This window comes from Panicum virgatum, chromosome 1K, assembly GCF_016808335.1.
Source record: "Panicum virgatum strain AP13 chromosome 1K, P.virgatum_v5, whole genome shotgun sequence".
NCBI lineage: Eukaryota > Viridiplantae > Streptophyta > Magnoliopsida > Poales > Poaceae > Panicum > Panicum virgatum.
This window is the reverse complement of record NC_053136.1, coordinates 494,838-516,033: the sequence shown is the minus strand read 5'-3', so window position 1 is coordinate 516,033 and position 21,196 is coordinate 494,838. Positions and strand designations below refer to the sequence as shown.

Sequence of the window (21,196 nt, the reverse complement as noted above, 5' to 3'; positions counted from 1 at the left end):
TGCTCGAAAAATGCCAAACCAAATTTTGTTAGACTCCTTGTGAGGTGTAGTTTTCAGTGGTGCAACTTGTTCACATGCTTCTGTCGGTACCCCAGGACTGGGGTACCCCCTCTTGCTGTGTCTAGGCAAGGGTCTCGTAGTTATCCTTAACTACGCCCTGACGGCCGAGCAGCCGGACCCCTGTGGTCCGGAGCCCTACTCTCCCGGCAAATGGCCCCGGACCCGCTCCCCACTCGGGGACGGTCCGGTGACGCCACGTGTCCAGGAAGGAGGTAGCCCTCAGCCAAAACAGCTGGGGCCCCGGACCCCCGCCGGGTCCCGGACCCCCATATACTATCCGGACCCCTCAGCGGATGGAACCAACACCCCGCCTGGGCTGGTCCGGAGCCGCCACGTGTCCGCAGGTGCGGGCACACGCGCGGTACCGCTTGGCTTCCACTGGAAGACTCGCCTACATACCGCATTCAAAGTGGTAGACGGAAGTGCGCCCTGCCACAGCAGAGCCCGATGCGGCTCTTGTGTTACCAAGGCGCACTGTACAGTCGCTGGCACCGTCCACGCCGCGTATGTCAGGCTACTATGCCAGTTGGACACGACGGCTCGGCTTTGCCCATTATGACGCCTACACGGTAGACCCAGCAGTCTACGCAACCTACACCGCCTCAACGGGCGCCTCGCCGACAGGACAGATGAAGCCTCCCTTGGAGAGAGAGTCTACAGGGTGATAAAGCGTATCCGACGAAGAGATCCTCAACACTATAGCACTTTGATGTCTATTTTATGGTATACTATACAACCTCGTTGGGCCCACGTGTCGGTGTCCAACGCCTGTGTACGCGCCTCCCTTGCGCTATAAAAGGGACAAGCCCGTTAGAGAAGGACTCAAGTCTGGGGGAAGCAGAGGCTTGACTCATCCTGAAAAACAAGAGCTATACAGCACACAGTGGACGTAGGGTATTATGCTCCGGCGGCCCGAACCACTCTAAATCCTCGTGTGTTCTTGCGTTCTTGCCCCCAAGCTAGATCGGCCTAATCGCTTAGCGCAATCCCGAGTACACCCCCTCTGGGATTAGGCGGGTGCGTTCCGCCACCCGGCTGTGGGTACCCTAAAAAGCCCACAACATTTGGCGCCGTCCGTGGGGATGCGCACAAGCGTCGGCCGGATCCTTGCTCACCTACTGCTTCTAAGGTTGAGCTCATTCTCTGCAACGACGACGAGAAGATGAAGAAAGGCATGGCGTCTCGTACGCCGCATGCCATGACACCGAGGCAGCAGTGTCCTTGGTGCGGTGGCGCATGGCAGCGGCGCCTGCTGTGCGTCGCCACAGCGACACCTCAGAGCCAGCACGGAGCCGCAAGAGGGCGACGCCTGCTTTCCGTCACCCTGCGACACCTTGGTGTCGGCTCAAGGTTTTCTCTCAAGCAACCGCCGGGGGTCTCCTGCGGCGGCGCGGCGTCGGCTCAAGGTTTCCTCTCAAGATGGAGCCTAGAGCTGGAAGAATGTCAGTCGCCTTCTCCCTCGCCTTGCTCAAGCCCTCCTTGGAGCTGCTGCAGACAGGCGTTAGCCTCGACCGCAAGGCGCGGGGGCCCTGTGCCAGCACCAAGGCGGGGCCGGCGAACGACCACCCTTCTCCACGCTCCGTGCTCGTCCAAACAAGCACCCGTCCTTCCGTTGAGCCTGGGGGTCAAGCTGGCTTCAGCTCACCTTGAGCGGCCATCAGGCTGGCTTCCGTCGGCAGCTGGCAACGGCAGGGCCACTCCCATTCAAAGCCAAAGAATCTATTCCCATGCTATCTAAGCGTGGGACCATTCTTGAGCTGGGAAGAGCCCTGCAAGCTCCCGAGGTGATGCTGGATGATGCTGTACAAGCACATCCAGGACGCCTTCGCCTCCGACGGCCGAGAAGAACCCTCGAGGAGGCAGTCCCACTCCGGCTGGGAAGTGCATGCCTTACGGGGCGACGACTGTAGGTTACCTCTAGATAGGATTGAGTGTGTTTCTCCTTTGTAATGATGTGGTGCCTACGTGTGGTCCAGAGCGGTAAAGGTCCGCCCTTGTAAACCTGACCTCTGGCTTCATCGCACAAACAGGCTACACCAGCAAGTGGTCCAGAGCGGTAGAGGTCCGCCCTCGTAATCCCGACCTCTGATGTACACCACGAATCAAGTAATGAAGGAGATTTGCTTTCTCAGTCCTATCTTTACATTAACCTGATAGCACTTGTCCGTTCAGCTTGCATGTTTCTTTCTACCATACGGAGTCTTTTCTTTAGTTACTAACGATCCAAGTTGAGTTGCTGGCTTGTGGTCAGGTGGGGACACCCCTTCTAGCTGGAAGGCAGTCCGGACCCCTAGGGACCTGCTCAGGAGAAGAGGTGCTCATATCCTGGGGTAGAGAAGCTCCGCGTAGCTTAGCCTGGTAATATACCCTAAGCCTATGTACTTCACTGCTCTGTACGAGTCCCCTAGTATCCGAGACTGCTGTCCCTAGAGGTCCCGGGCTCCTTTCTAGTATAAGACCTGGTTTCCTACACCTTGCTGCAAGGTCCGGTGGCGTAATTCATGGGATCGTCAGCAACAGTTCAAGTCCACTCCGGTGGCCCGCTCCGGCGGAGACCACTAGCCACGGTCGACTCAAGTCCACTACGGTGGCCCGCTCCGGCGGAGACCGCTCGCCACGGTCGATTCAAGTCCACTCCGGTGGCCCGCTCCGGCGGAGACCGCTAGCCACGGTCGACTCAAGTCCACTCCGGTGGCCCGCTCCGGCGGAGACCGCTAGCCACGGTCGACTCAAGTCCACTCCGGTGGCCCGCTCCGGCGGAGACCGCTCGCCACGGTCGACTCAAGTCCACTCCGGTGGCCCGCTCCGGCGGAGACCGCTCGCCACGGTCGACTCAAAATCCACTCCGGTGGCCCGTCCCGGCGGAGACCGCTCGCCACGGTCGCCAGGAGCCAGGTCTGGGGAAGTGATTCTCGCTCCCTGAGCGGTCCGAGGTCCGTGTAGCCGCTTGACTTGGTTCCGTACCCCAAGCCTACACCTTCGCCGCCCTATGGAGAGCGCTCTAGTACCTGAACCTGGCAACAGGTGATCCGGCCTCCAAGGGGTCCGGAGCACCCGCTCTCGACAAGAGCACGCCGACACAGCCAAGTTGTGTGGAAACACATCATGATGGTGGCCCCACCCGCGGGTTCGTACGTCCCCCGAGGTGGGCCCAGGGGGCCACTGTTGGTACCCCAGGACTGGGGTACCCCCTCTTGCTGTGTCTAGGCAAGGGTCTCGTAGTTATCCTTAACTATGCCCTGACGGCCGAGCAGCCGGACCCCTGTGGTCCGGAGCCCTACTCTCCCAGCAAATGGCCCCGGACCCGCTCCCCACTCGGGGAGGGTCCGGTGACGCCACGTGTCCAGGAAGGAGGTAGCCCTCAGCCAAAACAGCTGGGGCCCCGGACCCCCGCCGGGTCCCGGACCCCCATATACTATCCGGACCCCTCAGCGGGTGGAACCAACACCCCGCCTGGGCTGGTCCGGAGCCGCCACGTGTCCACAGGTGCTGGCACGCGCGCGGTACCGCTTGGCTTCCACTGGAAGACTCGCCTACCTACCTCATTCAAAGCGGTAGACGGAAGTGCGCCCTGCCACAACAGAGCCCGAGGCGGCTTTTGCCAGGTTGCATTGTTGGTCGCGTGTTACCAAGGCGCACAGTACAGTCGCTGGCACCGTCCACGCCGCGTATGTCAGGCTACTATGCCAGTTGGACACGACGGCTCGGCTTCGCCCATTATGACGCCTACACGGTAGACCCAGCAGTCTACGCAACCTACACCGCCTCAACGGGCGCCTCGCCGATAGGACAGATGAAGCCTCCCTCGGAGAGAGAGTCTACAGGGTGATAAAGCGTATCCGACGAAGAGATCCTCAACACTGTAGCACTTTGATGTCTATTTTATGGTATACTATACAACCTCGTTAGGCCCACGTGTTGGGTTCCAACGCCTGTGTACGCGCCTCCCTTGCGCTATAAAAGGGAGACGTCCGTCAGAGAAGGACTCAAGTGTGGGGGAAGCAGAGGCTTGACTCATCATGAAACACAAGAGCTATACAGCACACAGTGGACGTAGGGTATTATGCTCCGGTGGCCCGAACCACTCTAAATCCTCGTATGTTCTTGCGTTCTTACCCCCAAGCTAGATCGGCCTAATCGCTTAGCGCAATCCCGAGTACACTCCCTCTGGGATTAGGCGGGTGCGTTCCGCCACCCGGCTGTGGGTACCCTAAAAAGCCCACAACAGCTTCCTTGCTGTTTATCAAAGTTTTTAGCTTGTTTTCTTATGCTTTATCTGAAAATGGTTTAATATAGAACTTCTTGCTGGAAATTGATAAAATAGTAAAACTAGTTTTGTTAGCTTTGTTTTCATGCCTAGTATCTAAGATAATTTTCTTGGATTTGTTTAGTTAAGTTTACATGCCTTTTCTGAGTTACCTTGTTTAGAGTGGCTGAAAATTAATATACTTATGATTAATTATAGGAAAATGCTCTTGCTGCAAAACCAATTTTCTTGAGTCCCTTGCAATGTCCTCTGCATGCTCAAATTATTTCATGATTTATGCTTTCTGTTTAGTTCATTCCTTAATTCTTGCATCGCATTCATGCATTATAGTGATCGAGCCGTCGGAGGTCAAACCCGTGGAGCCCACCGAGTCCGTTGAGCCTAAACCCGGAGTCCCGTTCGTGGTCGAACCCGAAGTTAACCAAGGCAAGCAGCTAAGCATAATTCCTTGCACCTATCTAATTTGACTAGCTTAGTTATCTCACTTGGGTAATGTTGGGTTATATATAGTATGTATGTATTGCATTTTTGGTACCTACTTTGATGCACTATCCTTCCTTGAATTGTTTAACCATGTCCTTGTCACATGTTAGTCAGTTAATAACTTAATTTGACTAGATGCTTAGTTCTGCTTAGAATACTCAATTGGCTTACTAGAAAGAACAGCTGGAGTATCACATTTACCGGTTACCCTTGATCGCACTGGTTTGGTTGGTGGCTAGTGAAGTGGTAGTACCGAGATTCGAGTGGAATGGTAGGGCCTAGAGAATAAAGTCACATGGGCATAGTCCGCTTGGATCGATTAAGGACCGAGTGGATGCCATCGGCCTTGAGCACCTTTCCGTGCTACCACATATCCAATATAATGATATGGATGAGCCAATTACCTTCTTTGACTTGATCATTGATGTGCAGTCCTAGATACGTGGCTACGGGCTATGCAGAGAGGCTTAGTGTGTCCCCAGGTGGACTTATGTGTAGGAAAGTTTAGAGATGTCCCTGGTGGAACTAAGTCTCTACTCGTAAGCTAGGTGTGAGGTTCAATGATCGAGTCTTGTTGGGAACGGTTGACGTGAGTACCCCCTTGCCCGGCGTGATCGGTAGGGTGAGTCGCATGGTCCTCGCGTCGTGTGGGTAAAGTTGTACACCCTTGCAAGGTTATAATCAATTCGAATTGCCGCGCTCTCGGATATGAGCAAGCTCTTGGTTCGCCGAATTCCTCTTAGAGAGTTCCGGTTTTGTTGGTGTTGGTTTCATGTCTTGCCAATGATCTATTGTTTATTTTGTTATTCTTTTAATCAACTAAAATTATTTTAGGGGTTTGGGCAACAATAATCAATTCTGATAGGTGATAGTGTAGAGAGCTAATGCTTATGCAATAATTACTTAACCTTAAAGCTTTTACTTGAGCCAATGCATGATCCTTGCTTATTTAATCGCGTAAGTCTTGCGAGTACCTTTTGTACTCAGGTTGCTTTCTAAACCTAGTTGCAGGTGAACCGGAAGTGGTGTTCGGCCACTTCTACCCCGCTGATCCTAATGCGGGGGAGGAGTAGGTCGTTGTGGCTGTGGTGATTTCTTTGAGCAAGGCATCATCATCTTAAGTATGTTTTATCGTAGCTGAACTCCGTGAGAGTATGTAAATGCAATAAACTTTACGCTTCTGTTTAATATGACGTTCGTGAGCCCAAGGCTTGTAAGTGAAGCTTGAAACCCACCTATATCGAACTTGTAATATTAAGTGTGTAAAACTGCTCTTCGTGGATTATTAGTGATGTATTCGATTGTAAACGGTATGTGCATATGCTGATTCTAGGCGTATGTTGGAGCACATACCGGGACTACCGGATTTGATATTATTTTGAATGAATGACGTGTCGGTTATTCGTGTCTCTAGATGTGGAATAACACGTGACACGCTCTTCGGTAAGCATGTGTTAACTCTCATCTGGATGATAATGACCGGCGGTTCGTTTAAAATAGTATCAAATTGGGCGGTTCTCACACTTTTTGTTTGTTTGTGTAATTGTTATCCTACCATGATCTAACTAGGTTCAAAAGATTCGTCTCGTCGTGTATATCAAAACTATGGAATTAGTTTTTTTTATTTACCTACATTTAATGCTCCATGTATGAGGTAAAAGATTTGATGTGATAGGTGAATAGTGAAGTTTGGAGATATAAATTTTGGAACTAAACACAGCAGAAGTTGGGGACAAGCAGATAAGCAGCAGGAGCGTCGTTGTTTTCCTCTCTCTATCTCTACTACATATATATACACCAAAAAAACTTTCTTAAGTACACCCAAAATCTTGCACACCGCAGTCATTATCTATCCTCATCTCTCCTAAATACACCCAAAATAGTACACCCAGATCCAACTACACATTTAAATGAACAGACGAGATTAGTTATGAGATCTTCTTTCTCTTACTCACTCAGATCCAACGGACCATATTGACTGGATCAAACTTCGTCACTCATCCCTCCTCCCATCCCGCGAACCCCCCCCCCCCGCCCCCGCCGCCCGCCGCCGATGTTCGGGGTCGCGCGCACGGGTGAGAGCCCACGCGTCACACAAGCCCCGCTCGCGGCCCACAAATGCTTTTTGGTGCCCCATCGCGGCCCACTGATGGCTCGCGGAGGCGGCCCACTAACGATCCGGAGCCCAATTTGTGATTTTTTTTTCTGTAAGTTCCAACAAAACATTTTTTATTTTTTTTCCAACGGAACATTTGTTAAAGTGGAACATTTTTTTGTTTTCAAGCGTAAGATTAGATTCAACCAAAAAAAATTTATTTTTTGTTTTGATTGATTTTTTTTCTTCCAACGAAACATTTTGTTCCGGCACAACAATTTGTTGGAACTTTTTTTCCAGTTGCGGCCTAGTTCCCCTGCAGCCCAGCTCACCCCGTGCTTCTGTAGTTCTGTGACGTGACGGGCCGGCTCGGGGTCACGCGGGCCGAAATTGACGGAAGGAAGGCCCGCGACGAAAAAAACAGGATGCGCGGCGCTTCTGCGATGAGTCGGATCCAGTAACGCGCGTTACCTCCAGCAGGACCCGCCCCCGCTCCCCCGCCTCCCTCCCGCGCGCGACGCCCGCGATTCGAACCCGCGGAAGCCTCCATTTTTCCTTTTTTTTTTCCTCCCCTCTCTTGTCTTTTTTTTTTCGCCATCTCTTGCGCCTCCCGCGAGCCTCCCCCGCCTCGCCTCCCGGCGAACCCTCCCTGCGCCGCCGCCGTGAACCGCTCCGCCAGCGGACTGCGCCCTGCGCCGCCGCCGTGAACCGCTCCGCCAGCGGACTGCGCCCGCCGCGGCCGCCAGGACGCGCGCCGCTGGCTGCGGGCTCGTCCGCCGCTGCCTCCGGGACGCGCACCGCCGGGTGACGCTAGATCCGGCGAGGGAAGACCAGGTGCCACCCATCCCGCGCCGCAGATCCGTTGCCGGCCGGAGGTGGGAGGCCCTGTCGCGGAAGGAGGTGGCCGGCGACACGAGCGCCGGGGAGCCGCGAAGGAGGGGCGGAACGAGGCGCCAGCGAGGGAGGGGCACAGCTGCGAGCCGGCCGGCTGGGTGGACGCGGTGGAACTGGAGGAGGGTGAACGCGACCTCACGCGGACAGCGGCGGCCCGACCACGCGCGGAGGAGCGGCGCCTTGCCTGGGCGGAGGTGCAGGTGCTTCGTCTCCGAATTTCCCCTCCCATTCCCATCTCAACCAAAAAACCTCGCGGCCTGCGCCTCGCCGGCGTCTCCTCTCGCTGGCCCGCCGCCGGTGTGTCTGCCCACGAGGCCTGCGCCTCACCCGCGGCCTGTGCCTCGCCCACGCCGCGCTTAGGGGCGGGGGAAGGGCGCCCGCCGCCGGCGTGCGGGCCGGCCGCCGTGCGGCGCGGCACACCGCCCTCAGGGGCGGGTGAAGGGGTGCAGGTCCGGCCGCCGCACCTCCCTCAGGCCGCCGAAGCTCCACGCGCCTGCGGGACGTGCAGCGGCAGGCCCCGACGCGCCAAACCCTAGAGGTCGTGGGCTCGGGGCCGGGAGATCGACGGCACGGCGGTTCTCGGCGGCGCCGCTGCAGAGCACGAGAGCGAGGGAGCAAGAGAGGGGGGGGGGGGGGGGCTCAGCGGCGCTGCGGCGCTCAGATCCGGCGCTGAGCCGTCCTGCCGGCCCTCACCATCGCCGGCCTCCTCAGCTCCTCAGCTCTCCACACGGTGAGCCCCGCACCTGCAGTCGCCGGTCTCACCGTGTCCGTTGCCGCCGTCTCGGATCGATGCTGCCGTTCTCGTAGAGCCGAGAAGGCCGCCGCACAGCCACGCCAGCGTCGTCCCGCCGATCCGAGATGGCTGCTGCACTGGCCGCGCGTCGCTCGGCCCGCCGCTGCCATCGGCGTCCGGAGCGACGCGCGGACCTGCTCGCCGCGACTCGGGTCCACGCCGCCCCCGCGGAATCACCGAACTCAGCGCAGCCGCTAAACGCGAATCTCCGCTCGCCCTCATGGTCCCAGCCTCGCCACTCGCCGTCGCCGCCCCGCCCCGCCGCGGATCTCCCCCATGCCAGACCGCTCACAGCACCCGACGCTGCGGCTCCTGTCGTGACTGCCCACCGCGGATAGTCGTATCCGAACCTTGCTTGCTGTTGCTATTCATGGAGCTGTATTTGTCTATAATCTGAGACGCCACTCTAACTTGAGCAATTAAGAATAGAAATTGCTAAATCTGCCACATGTATAGTGAATATGCACTGAGACTTCTTATTGACATTGCTAGGTCCTGCAGTCTGAGTGAATGCTGGCTGTCACTAAATTATGAGGTTTGGCTAAACACCTATGCTTTTTAAAGAAGATAGGCTGTCTTGCAAAGATTTGCTCACTGCCAGATTTATTTGCTAATGTAACAGGAGGCTCGGGCATTGTTAGGTAGACTGGAACATCAGAGACCACGAATGCAGCATTGCAAGTTCTTCATGGAATTGATATAAGAAGCCTGAGACCACGAATGGCCATTGCTATTGCTGAAAGTATCAAGCCTACAGCGCCACCACGCTCTTCAAGAAGGAAATCCTCACAAGAAGGACATGTCAATGCATATGTCCATGCACTCTGTAAGCTTGCTTGTAGAGGCCATATTGCTTAAAGCAAAATCTTTGGACGCCCTTGGTAGAGTAACAGGTATTAACTGCATTTCTGTTCAGTATGCTTTCTTTTATTGTCCTTGACTATTTTCATCTGAAATCTGTACATAGCTCCAGAAGCATTGCAAGTTTGCTGCTGTCCTATGCAAGTTACTTTTTTTTTTATTGCACAAGATAGTTAGAATGGTGGCCCATGCTACCGAATTGTTCCCTCATAGAGGATGCAAATATTTTCATTGCAATTTGCAATGGTGGATGGAGTGGCAGATTTTTTCTTCTGCTTACCAAGCATAAGTTTTCAGGTTTTGTATTTTGAATCGACAAATATGTGGTGAGCTAAGCCAAGCACCTGTCGACCTGCCCCTTGTGTATTACTCTCTACAAATGTAGGCTTTGAAATATATAGTTCGGAAAAAAAATTATGCACTCCAGGCTTCAAAAAGGAGTGTTGAAGTGGACTAAATCGTGTTTCATTGATCATTCATGTCTTCATGGTTCATCTTGTTTGCCTTTTATAAGTGTGTGACACTAGAAGTAGCATCTATGCACAAAATCTGTGTATCTGACCATCTGCTCCTCTTATGGTCATTTTGCAGATATTATTTGGAAGATAAGAACGGTGGTGGAATCTCTGCATTGATTTTGTAGGGCGCCGGCGGTCTGCTGCTGCACCTGCCCGCCAGCTGGTTATGCCACCGCCCGGAGCAGCACAGTGCAGTCTCAGGCCGTAGGTGACTGCAGTGCTGTGTCCATGGCTTCAACCTACGCCTAGGCGTTCGTGGTGGATCCAGAGAATGTGCTTCAAGCCGAGAAGCAAGCGGCAGCTGATCGAGCTCAACAAGGTATTAACACACGCATGCCCAATCCCAGTAGTTACGCCATTAACTGTGTTTTCTTTGCGATATACTTGAATTCAATGGCGGCTTGGCTAGACATTGTTACTGCACATCTTATAGATGTATCTTTATGTTTAGTTTTGAGATGAACCACTTCTTGCTGGTATATAGTGAGAATGAGCGAGGTAGCATATGTTTTATAGCAGTTCATACAGCATAGTGCAATGTATTTTCTAGACTGTCTTTTGGCAATTTGTTGACTAATCTATTCATTTATGTTTGCTATCTGCTATCGTTCTCATGTTCGGGCTTTGTTGAAAGTATTAATCATAATCAGTGATCAGTGAGGAGCCAACGGTGCTCCGCCGTCATGGTCGTCTGCTTGCTGTGGCTGCAGTGGCTCGACGTGGGCTTTTGCTGGGGAAGGGGAGGGGGGAGGGGGGAGGGGAAAGGTGATGATATTCAATATCAATGGCATGTCTAATGTTTTGCCTAATTTGAGTTTTGTGACTAATGTTTTTAAAAAAGAATACACTGGGCCAATGATTTTATATTATGAGCAATATAAGCATTTTAAATTGATTGATGATTTTCATTTGCATGGATATGATCAGTTTATTCTTAACTATGGAAACATATTTTGTCTTTTGGTCGTTTGATATGCATAGATAAGGTGTCACCCGTAGTGTTAGCATGGGCAAGCTACTATAATATAATAACTACACGTTAATCTTTTTTGTGTGAAACATATATTTTTCATTTTGGACTATGGATGTGTTGTTTTGTGTACGTCTGAAATTTTTCCGTGGCGTTAGCACGGGCACCTTACTAGTGTTAGCATAGTTTGTTGTCGCTGCATACTGTTGCACGCGGATGAAAATGAGCTGAAGACTAGCTAATTTCATTTGTTAGCACCATTCATTAGGTTGAAGTTGGCCTCCCTGCTGCGATTTCTATTTGTGTTAGATAGGGAGGGAAACATATACAGGAGGAGGAAGAGTATGTTGGGAATCCTAGCATCACAAGCAGTAAAACACACAGTAGAGTAGTGGAGACGAAGAGCAGTGGCTTGGGTATAGCAAGCGCAATTATTTCATTTTATTTATTTCGCTCTGTATCGGTGATTGGAGTTTGGATGGTTGAGCTTGAGCAGCTGCTGCCTGCATGCTAGGCGTCTTGGCTTGGCGGCGGCGGTTGGTTGGTGCGGTGGTGGACGGGGAACCCATGGTGGAGCCAGGCAAGGTAGCCGCCTCCCATGTTCTTGACGTTCTTGAACCCCTGCAGTGCAGGCAGAGGCAGGCATTCAGCCGTCTCACGTTGGCCGTACGTACGTACGTACATACATACATACTGCTGCTTGGAGATCAACGCATGCTTGCTCCGATCTCTTGCCGCTTTGGCAGCCCTGCAGATTTACATTCTTCTTGTTGATACATGTTTGCATTGCATGAATCAAGAAAGGTATACGAGCGACGCACCACCACGACGTGTTCCTCTTTGGTAAAGAGCGACGCCACCTGCTCCACGAACTGAGCATTCTTCACCCGGCATCCTGCTGTCACACTCGTGTGACCATGTCAGCTGATTTGGTCCCCGGCCCGGCCGGTGTGTCTGTGGGCGCGCGCATGTGCATAGAGACGGCTTCGCGGCCACATGCATGCATCCACATTGCGGCCTTGTTTCTTTGGCTCATGCCAAAAACAGGTTCATCATTGAATTGAATCTAATAAAGCCGGCGGTGAAGTTTAAAAACTGGTCTCCCCTGGCTTTTCATTCTATTACAGGCTTAAAATGAATTCGTGCTACAGTACTTTGATTTGCGTCCCAGCATACAAGGCGCGCACCTTATTGAAGATTCAAACTTTAATGATTAATCTTGTATAATAAAAATTATATCATTGTATTCATATCTAAAATTAGTTCATATAATTATAATTTTGTTGCTACAAATATTATATTATAGAAGACATTTAGAGTCAAATATTATTATTGAAGTTCGTGTCAAATTTGATCACGCCTTGTATCCTGGAACGGAGGGAGTAAACTAATGCTAAAATAAGCTATGTTAAACGGGCCTACATAATGTATGGCATGCATCAACTTATAGCAGCTGGTAGCATGATAAGCTAGCAACTGAATGAATGATGTAGCAGTGCGATTTTAGTACTTTTTCAAATTATATATATTATATTTTTACCAGTTGTCTAGATATAGTGTGTGTATGTATATAGTTTTAAGTGCTATGTGTGTATCCGAAGAGAATTAAAATAACTTATATATAATATTATAGTATAGAATGGATGGAGTAGTAGGTAGATGCACGCTGATTAATTGTTGCTTGCCTTGTGAGGGGATGAACATGTAGGGCACGTTGATGGACCTGTCCACCTCCACCAGGTGCCCCAGCTTGCTCAGCTCCTCCTCCGTCCTCACATCCAGGTAGCGGTGGCCGCCGGCAGCCGCGATAAGGTCCCTCGCTGCCGTCACGTCCACCGTCGTCACCGTGGCCGGCGCTGAGTTCTCCGACTGATGGGGAGGAGCCATCTAGAGGACTGGACCTTATTAGCCTTGCTGCTCCCTGCTGCTGCGGGCAGGGCTCTGATCTGATCTAGTGGTGTTGTGTGCACTAGCGCTAGGCCGGGAACCACCACCAGGCATTGCTGTATATATATAAGATAGGAGCAGGCCACCACGTGTAGACCGGTTCTCTCTCTCTATCTCTCTCTCTCTCTCTCTCTCTCTCTCTCTCTAGAGAGAGAGAGAGTTCTCTGATCCACCCAATTGTTGGGACCTATCCATGGCCCAGCACCAACAGAGGCCAAGCATCGTCTACCTTTTCAGCTTCCCGCACTCATCTCAACAGCGCAAAAGGTCTCCCGTCGTCTCCCCACTCCTATGAAAAGGCGCAAATATGCATTCCTACCCCTAACGAAATGAATGGCGGCCACACAAGTCAAGCTGCCTGGTTGGTGTCAAACTGGATTTGATGGATTGGTTTCTCATTGGGTCCGCTAGGTTCGGTGGGAAATAGTCTAAAGTGTATATTGAAGTAGTTTGGTTCAGTTTAATACTTAAATCAGTTTGGATGGGTCCGGTCCAGTTTGCATTTGGTTTATCTATTTCTACTAGTAATAAGGTGCACGTGCGGCACACGCGTGTTTGAAGAACGATGTTACGATAAAAATGACCTCTAGACCTAACACATCGGATCACAGGCGTCGTCATGTGCCCGTGTGATAGGAAGATTGGTCGATATAGATTGAACAGATCCATTGCAGATTAATTAAAAAATTGATCAACTTGGGTGTAAGAACTACAAATAAATAAACATAATTACCTCCATCATTTAGGTTTCCAGACTGCATGATATTGTTAAGATTACGAGCCACGGTAATCTTAGAGATCTTTTCTTTCTTAGCCTCAGCAAACATGTTAGCATACCTCTTCCTATCCATCTCCCTCTTCAGTCCTTCTGGGGTCTTCTCGACAACATCGTAACCATTACCTAAATTACCTGGAGACCAGGCGGACGGCACCGGCCTAGTCTCCAGTCTGATGATGGCGTCCGGGTATCGAGGCGGACGATCCTAGGCTAGCGGAAGGATGACGGCGATGGCAACGGGCTAATGCTCACGATCTCACAAGTTGATGGATGGGCGCAAGGGAAGGACGACGGCAACGCGTTTCACAGCAAACTCCCGATATCAACGCATGTCAACGATGGTGGGTGTGCGGGCGGGTAAGCGCAGGGGTCGGTGAAAAAAACTCTCGAGTTTGAGCGGAAAGATCTCGGAACGTCGAAAAACCATCGGTCTCCCCCTCCAGACCAAAGTCCAGGCTCTGACAAGTGGAGTCGTTGTGAGGGGTATGAGTGTTTTTTGTCGGTGAATGTGACTTTCAGTTGTTTTGGATCCTTATAGTAAAGATTTGCGTATGCAATGCGTGGTGATACTCTAGTTGTCTTCCACGGTTCGCCGCCGGTTTCTCGGCCAGTGCCGGCACCGTTGCCGCCAAGGATCAATCCACTGCCACACACTGTGGGCGGGCCTAGCATCTCCATCTCTAGTGTGGTCGCCACGGCTGACCTGGAGGCGAGCGGACAAGGTTGAACCTGTTTGAAACTTTGGATTGGTGTGGTTTGACCTCATTTTTGCTTATGGATTAATTCGGTTTGGTTTAGAGAGGGAAAATGATGGGGTGGTCTGGTTTGGACTCTGGAAGCTACAGTAAATTGGCTTGGTGCGGGTTCGGTCTGGGTTTGAGACGGTACCATTAGCAGCTTGACAAACAAGCTATATATATACTTGCTTAGTTCATCATCCATATTATTTTTATATTTTACTGCCCGTACTTCATTTGTACACACTAACAAATAGTCATCAACTGTATAGAGATTCAATCAATTTTGTTTTTTTTGCATAAGGGGAAACCGGCCTCAGCAGCTACCACAAGATGGCAATTAACTAAATTCAGTTCGTCTTCTGTCTGAGCACAAAAAATCAGTGGCACAGGACGGAATGGCGTCACCTGTTGCATCATGGCATCATTCCGAGTGAAGGAATTATTAGGGCATGTATAACTCACAGACGTCTTGCTGTCTATATAAGTCTCAAGAAAACAGCATACAGACGACAACAGTGCAGACGACTTATACAGTGGCCTGTCTGTTAACGCATCTATTAGGTAATTAATGTATACATTGGCACATGAAACATGACGGATCAATCATGCAATAGATTATTGTGTACTATTTTGTTGCCTAAAAAACAGAAGACTGAATATTGTGTATTCACGTTGAATCAAACGTGATGGATGAATCAAATAAAATGAATTGCACCGTGCATGTGAGATAGAAAAGCACCAACGTCACTCTAGAAATAAACAGATCCCTGCAACGTCACTCTATGAAACGTCACTCTAGACTTTCCAATTCAATCATCGGACCACAAGATCAGTATAAATTTCGACTGAAATACAATCATCTGACCCTGTGAAATTAAGACCAGAGGATCAGGATGAATTCAACAAGAACAGCCATGGTTGATAATACTGAATTGCACCATTCATGCTTTAACTTATCAATGGAAAATAAGATTTCATAGTAGTAGTAGCTCTCCAAGAATCCATCAGCAGCAGAAGTCTAAACCTCTGACTAACAGATATCCTTGTGTACTCAATCTGCAGGGCATTGGTTCGAGCAAATCACTGCATCTCAAGATCTTGTTGCAAAAAAGGCCAGTGATTTGGAACAAAACATCAACGGTGCACACAAAATTTGGCATTGCATCTCTACAACCTGAAGAATAGCACTAGAACAAATAGGTAAGCAATCAGGAGCGTGCGAGCCTACTGAAGGAGAGCTCAGATTCAGAGTTGAGGACAATGAAACACTCAAACAAAGCAGATTATTTATGAAGCTATATTTATCGAATTTAAGTATGTAGGATCTTGATTGGGAACTATTTCTGAAGCCTAGAAGCAAAAAAATTACAGCGCCAGATCCATTCTGAAGCCTAGAAGCAAAGCTGCAAATCATTGCGGCGAACAAGGGGTGGGATCAGGACGCCTCACCTTTGGCGCGCCTCCGTGGCCTGCATTGCGCAAGAATCCTAGCTTTGGATTCGCGACGGACGACGAGGAGAGAAGAAAGGTCGTGCGGATGGTGGCGCAACATCGAAGAGGCGCGGCCGCCGGAGCCGCGGCAGCCATCGCCCCCGTGGTATGCGCCCGCCGGAGCCGTAGCGCCCTCGGCACACGCTTTGCCGGAGCCGGTGGCGCAACATCTGAGAGGTAAGCAGGGGATGAAAGATGACAGAGACAGATAGAATGACGCGCGTGGGAAAATCACGGCGGGAGCATAGGATCGACGCTGTCGTCGCCTTCTCGCATCGATATTGTACAACGCGTCGCAAGCCGTCTGCATTCGCTCGGGGAACGGGCCGAAGCCGTCGTCTGGGGAGACGACGGCAAGGGAGCGTTGCGGGAAAAACCGGAGTTAGGCCGTGTTTGGATGCATAATGCCAAATTCCAAAAAAAAAAATCCAGCATCTGCATGGAGACTTAAATCTAGACAAAATAAAAAACGCATTGCGACTGCTGTCTGTAAATGGCGAGACGAATTTAATGAACCTAATTATGCAGTAATTAGATGCTAAACTGCTACAATAATACTACAGTAAACAACCTCTAATGACGGATTAATTAGGCTCATTAGATTCGTCTCACGATTTACAGATGAGTTCTGTAATTATTTTTGTAATTAGTCTATATTTAGTACTTCAAATGTAGAAAGATGTCTTTTCAAAAAATTTACAGCTTGCAACCAAACACGGCCTTAATGAGCCTCGCTAATCGCAATTAACCGGATAAAGACGACGCATTGATTGGCGTTGTACATGCCCTTAGGATTCCACCAGCACCGTGATGCTGCAAACTGCCCTGCCATTAAGCAACCATGTTTTGAGAAACATAAAGGGGAGGGAACCCATTTCTTCATCTTTCTATCTCCAGCACAAATTTGTATATATATATGGGCCAGCAGGCGATCGAAATATAATGCCTCCATTGCCTTAATTGTCATTTAAAAATAGTGCCCACTTTTGGGCCTGCTTTGTGGCTCCAATCCCTCATCTTTTTCATATTTGGCTTTATAATCCGCCTGAAGGAAGGCGTGTGTATCCAGACTATTTCTGTTCATTAGTATGATTTTTTTCTACCCCTCAAAAAAAATCAAGTACCACTCAAAATTTTCCACACGTGCTTTTCAAACTAAGCGTGCTTGACGTTTGATCGACACTGAACAAATTTGAATAGGAAACTTGAAGCAAAGTGGAAAACTATCAACTTGCGAATAGAAAGACACAGCAGTGGACAAATTAAACTAGTAGGTAGAAATTGAATACCAACCTAGCTTCCTGCATGGATTGTTTAGTTAGTGAGTAGTCGTTGCTTTTGTAATCTAAAACAAAAGATGGATCAGCGCACGAAGTCCTGACGCGGTGTGTAACTCCAACTCGTTTCTTTTATTTTTAATACAAAGAAGCACGGCTATTCAGTGTCTTCAAGAGGGAAAAAAATGATGATGACATATGAAGCGTATTGGATAAGATCTGAACACTTGAACAGACACTTGTAAAGTAGTAAATGTATCATTTTCCGTAGCTAGTCGTCGTGCTGTTCACACCATGTGCAATTTTTTTTTTACCACGCCACACGCGACGTAAGTTCCAGCAGTAAAAAAAAGAGAGAGATCGACTACTAGCGGAAATGAATGATCTTGCTTATTGCATTACTTGTTGTTCAGGCCTCTTTATTGCATACAGATCGATACGGATGGCGATGGAGGCATAGCATGAAAGAGGAAAATATATACCGCTGTATGTATGTATGTATGCCCATCGCCTTATACATACAAAGTAGTACTCTTTCTGTTCCAAATTATAAGTCATTTCAAGAATCTTAGAGAGTCAAAAATTTTCAAGTTTGACCAACTTTATATGACAAGATAATAATATTTATGATACCAATTAAGTATCATTAGATTCTTTATTAGTTATATTTTTATAGTGCATCTATTTGATGTCATAAATCTTTATATTTCTCTCTATAATTTTGGTCAAATTTTGAGATGATTTGACTCTCCAAAATTTTTAAAATGACTTATAATTTGAAATGGAGGGAGTAGTATTTTGTAGTGCATGAATGGTTAAATAATACTAGGATAATTAATGGATGGGTTAAGCAGCAGCCTGCTGGTGGTGGTGCTGCTGGTTGGCGCTTCGGAGCAAGGAGAGATACCCGCCTTCTAGGTTCCTCACATTCTTGAAGCCCGCGCTGAGGAGGTCTGCAGTGGCGAGCTTGGACCGAATGCCGGAGCGGCAGCCCTGCAGATCCACATCGAGCGATCATTATATTATTATATACAGCAGTATTACAGCAGGCTATAAGAAGAATAGATCTTATATGGAGGAAAGAGAAGTGAGGAGAGAGAAGAGAGCCCGCGTTCCACTCCCCGCCGGCTCAAGCAGACGTCCTCTTCTCTGCTCGTGGGCCCGCAAGGGCTAAAATGCCAGCACGCAGCCAGCACTGGACGCGGAAGCAGGCGACTGCGTAGACATGCAATCGGCCAGCTGGCTGCGCTATTAGCGCTGCTCTTATTATATAGTATATAAGTATTTACTTGAAAGCCTCAGAAAACTAACAGGCCCCGCGTCGCTCCTAGCGGGCGACCCGAGAGGCACCTGAGCCGTCGCCGCGAACCCCCTCCTCCCCCATCCCTCTCACTCGTCGTTGCTTGAGCAGTGCCACGGAAGTCCGTTCGGCTGCAGGGAGAGCGGTAAGTGGACCGCCGCGGCCAGTCTCGCCCCGAGGCTCTATTAGCGGCGGCGGTGGCGCCGCGGACGTGGATCCCCTAGTGGGGCAGGCACTGCGGTTTGCACCATGGCTCCCCACGGTGGAGGTCCGGCATCAACGCTGCCCGTGGGGATGGCTCGGACACGCGGTGCGTGCTGTTGTGGCCCGGTGGTGGTCCATCTTGGTTCGCCCCCAGCGCATCGCTGCGCGAGTGCTTCGCCTTCGGCTGTGAGCCTGTGACGGCAGCGGCCCATGGCTCCGGCGTCTCTCGGCGCACGGAGCGTCTCTCACCTTGGCTGAGCTCAAGGTTCTTGATGTCTTCTTCGCTCTAGTTGCCGCCGCCATGGGGACTTGCCTACGGTTGCCGTCTCCCATGTCAGGGTCCTGTTTGGCGCTCGTTGTGGTTTGCTTTTTGGAGTGTAGGTTCTTATGAAAGCCTAGCTTATGCCGGTGATGATGGTGTCGTGGGTATCATTTTTCTTAGGACATTACCATAAGGACCTCAATCTGAAGGGACAGATGTAAAAACCAGTGAACCGATATGTGGTTCAAACAACGATAGCATCTTAATGTTGATCTCCTGTTGAGGCATCGTCTTAGAGTCTTTGATGATCACACCATGGGGCATGGGCGACCGGAAAACACAGGACCAACGGCGATTCTTACATCAAATGTTTCTAAGAAGACAGTGGATGTGAGATTTATATTACAACACGAGGACCAAACAAGATTGAAGGAAGGACATAGAAGAGAACGAAGCTAGTCTTTCGCTTTCTTTCTTATTTTTTTTACTGTCTTTTGTTTGTGTTTCTCGATTGGAGGTTTGGAGTCTAAGTACTCATGTAAACTTCTGGCTTTGTGGCCAGATTTGTTCAGATAAGGTTGTAGACATTTACATGTGTGAATGTTGTTCAAGATCGGAATTTTCCCTTAATCTAAAAAAATATAAGTATTTACGTATCACAAACATAGTACTCCAGTAGCTAGTTACATGTTGAGTGAATTATTACCACAATCAGGTGTTGGTCCTTGGGATAGAGCGCGGACACCTGCTCCACAAAGTGGGGATTCTTCTCCTTCCCTGCGTATATATAATATGGATCAACAGTTATTATATATATACGGATTATTAGGAATGATTATTCATAATTATATATATATGCAGAAATAAATAGACTATTCATGTAGATTAGGAAGGAGGGAGCACAGTGCCGTACCATGTGGAGTGACGGAGAGGTAGTAGGGAACATTCCGAGCACCGGCGACATGGCCCTTGTCAAAGTCCTCCCACATCCTGTATAATTAATGCATGATAGATAGATAGATAGATAGATAGATAGCGCTAGGTAATTAAACAGGTAGTAGTAGTTGGTACTCCCTCCTTCCCCGTTTATAAGGCATGGTGAAACATGACACGGTCTTCTAAACAACACTTTGACTATTTATTTATCATATATTATATCACTTTTGATTATAAACTTATAATCATTGTAAACTATGTTTGATTATGAATCCAATCATATGAAATTTGCATTATAAAAATAAAAATTTAATAGTCAAATTATTGGTCAAAGATGAGAAGATTTGAATCTTGATATACGTGTATGCCTTATAAACGGGGAAGGAGGGAGTAATTCCCAGCAGAGAAATATATACTATATAAGAAACGTCCATCCAATATGCTAATTATTAACCTGACATCGAGATACTGGTGCGTGGCCATGCTGAGGAGGGCGCATGCCTCGTCCGCATCCACCAGCTGCGGATTCCTCGCCTCCTCATCGTCCATGCCGCCGCCGCCGCCGCCGCCGCCGCCTCCTCCTCCTCTCAGAGGCCCCATCTACCAATCTACCGTGGACCAAGATGATGTGCTGGATTGGATGAGCAATTGAGCATGCAGCTGGATCTGGATGGAGGAGGGCCTTTGGTTTCCGATCCTGCAGCTAGCTAGCTTATCTGCAGGTAGCGTGCGATATTTATAGCAGCAGGCGGCAGCCAAGGATGAAGGATCGGAGGAAGAAGAGGACTGAATGGAATGGAACAACTGGCAGCGCTGGACTGACGAATGGATTATTGTGGGGCTGCACTACAGTTACAGATTTGGTTCGAGAGGGGGCAACCGGACACTGCAACAACTGCTTTCGCCGGCCGGCCGGCCAGTCGACACCTTTTTTATCTCTTTTTTATATACAATTCTATTTTTTATATACAAATATTTACAATGTCTGTATACATGCTGCGCGGTTAGCCGCGTCCATCTCCCACCGTTATCCACGCTTTTGTTTTCAGTCTACACGACGGGCAGCCAGCCATGCCACACATGTGTAAAACGATACTTCCGCCGCTCTAAAAAGAATGCAACTCTAGCTTCTTGATGAATCAAATAATTTTAAGTTTTATCAAATTTATACAAAATAGTATTGACATATATAATTAACAGTATGCACAACATATGGATTTTTTAGTGCTTGCAAGAAAAACACAACTTTGTAACGTACCCACTTCAAACACTTCATGCCAACGCGCTTGTAGCGCAGTGGTGGGCACTCCCGTCGTGGAG

The 21,196-nt window shown here is 49.5% G+C and overlaps 2 protein-coding genes and 1 long non-coding RNA gene across 5 annotated transcripts; 1 reads left to right on the top strand and 2 right to left on the bottom strand.

Moving 5' to 3' along the window:
* The first annotated feature begins 7,612 nt into the window (after positions 1-7,612).
* On the top strand, positions 7,613-10,879 carry LOC120646777. 2 transcript variants are annotated; one of them, XR_005664730.1, is made up of 4 exons: positions 7,613-7,999; positions 9,085-9,127; positions 9,215-9,485; positions 10,045-10,570. It is a non-coding gene; the product is annotated as an uncharacterized LOC120646777 (long non-coding RNA). The 2 variants fall into 2 exon arrangements; XR_005664660.1 differs by lacking the exon at positions 7,613-7,999 and having other exon boundaries at positions 8,443-9,127; positions 10,045-10,879.
* Positions 10,880-11,205: 326 nt separating this feature from the next.
* On the bottom strand, positions 11,206-12,984 carry LOC120645182 (thiosulfate sulfurtransferase 18-like). 2 transcript variants are annotated; one of them, XM_039922250.1, is made up of 4 exons: positions 12,627-12,984; positions 11,763-11,836; positions 11,632-11,689; positions 11,206-11,562 (listed from the first exon to the last, which is right to left on the bottom strand). In XM_039922250.1, the coding sequence occupies exons 1-4, from the start codon at positions 12,826-12,828 to the stop codon at positions 11,387-11,389; spliced, it is 510 nt and encodes a 169-aa protein (XP_039778184.1). In that variant the 5' UTR covers positions 12,829-12,984; the 3' UTR covers positions 11,206-11,386. The 2 variants fall into 2 exon arrangements, with proteins under 2 accessions (XP_039778184.1, XP_039778698.1); XM_039922764.1 differs by having other exon boundaries at positions 11,636-11,689; positions 12,627-12,962.
* Positions 12,985-17,539: 4,555 nt separating this feature from the next.
* On the bottom strand, positions 17,540-20,780 carry LOC120644388 (thiosulfate sulfurtransferase 16, chloroplastic-like). The gene is made up of 4 exons (XM_039921327.1): positions 20,331-20,780; positions 19,854-19,930; positions 19,647-19,717; positions 17,540-18,167 (listed from the first exon to the last, which is right to left on the bottom strand). The coding sequence occupies exons 1-4, from the start codon at positions 20,474-20,476 to the stop codon at positions 18,021-18,023; spliced, it is 441 nt and encodes a 146-aa protein (XP_039777261.1). The 5' UTR covers positions 20,477-20,780; the 3' UTR covers positions 17,540-18,020.
* Positions 20,781-21,196: the final 416 nt, after the last annotated feature.

Bases quoted from the DNA above. Each gene is read 5' to 3' on its own strand.
- LOC120645182 (XM_039922250.1), bottom strand. From the start codon at position 12,828: ATGGCTCCTCCCCATCAGTCGGAGAACTCAGCGCCGGCCACGGTGACG. The intron at 11,837-12,626 runs GCAAGCAACAAT...GTGTGACAGCAG, and splicing joins CATGTTCATCCCCTCACAAG to GATGCCGGGTGAAGAATGCT. The intron at 11,690-11,762 runs GTGCGTCGCTCG...GTAAATCTGCAG, and splicing joins AAGAGGAACACGTCGTGGTG to GGCTGCCAAAGCGGCAAGAG.
- LOC120644388 (XM_039921327.1), bottom strand. From the start codon at position 20,476: ATGGGGCCTCTGAGAGGAGGAGGAGGCGGCGGCGGCGGCGGCGGCGGC. The intron at 19,931-20,330 runs GTTAATAATTAG...TTAATTATACAG, and splicing joins CACCAGTATCTCGATGTCAG to GATGTGGGAGGACTTTGACA. The intron at 19,718-19,853 runs GTACGGCACTGT...ATATATACGCAG, and splicing joins CCTCTCCGTCACTCCACATG to GGAAGGAGAAGAATCCCCAC.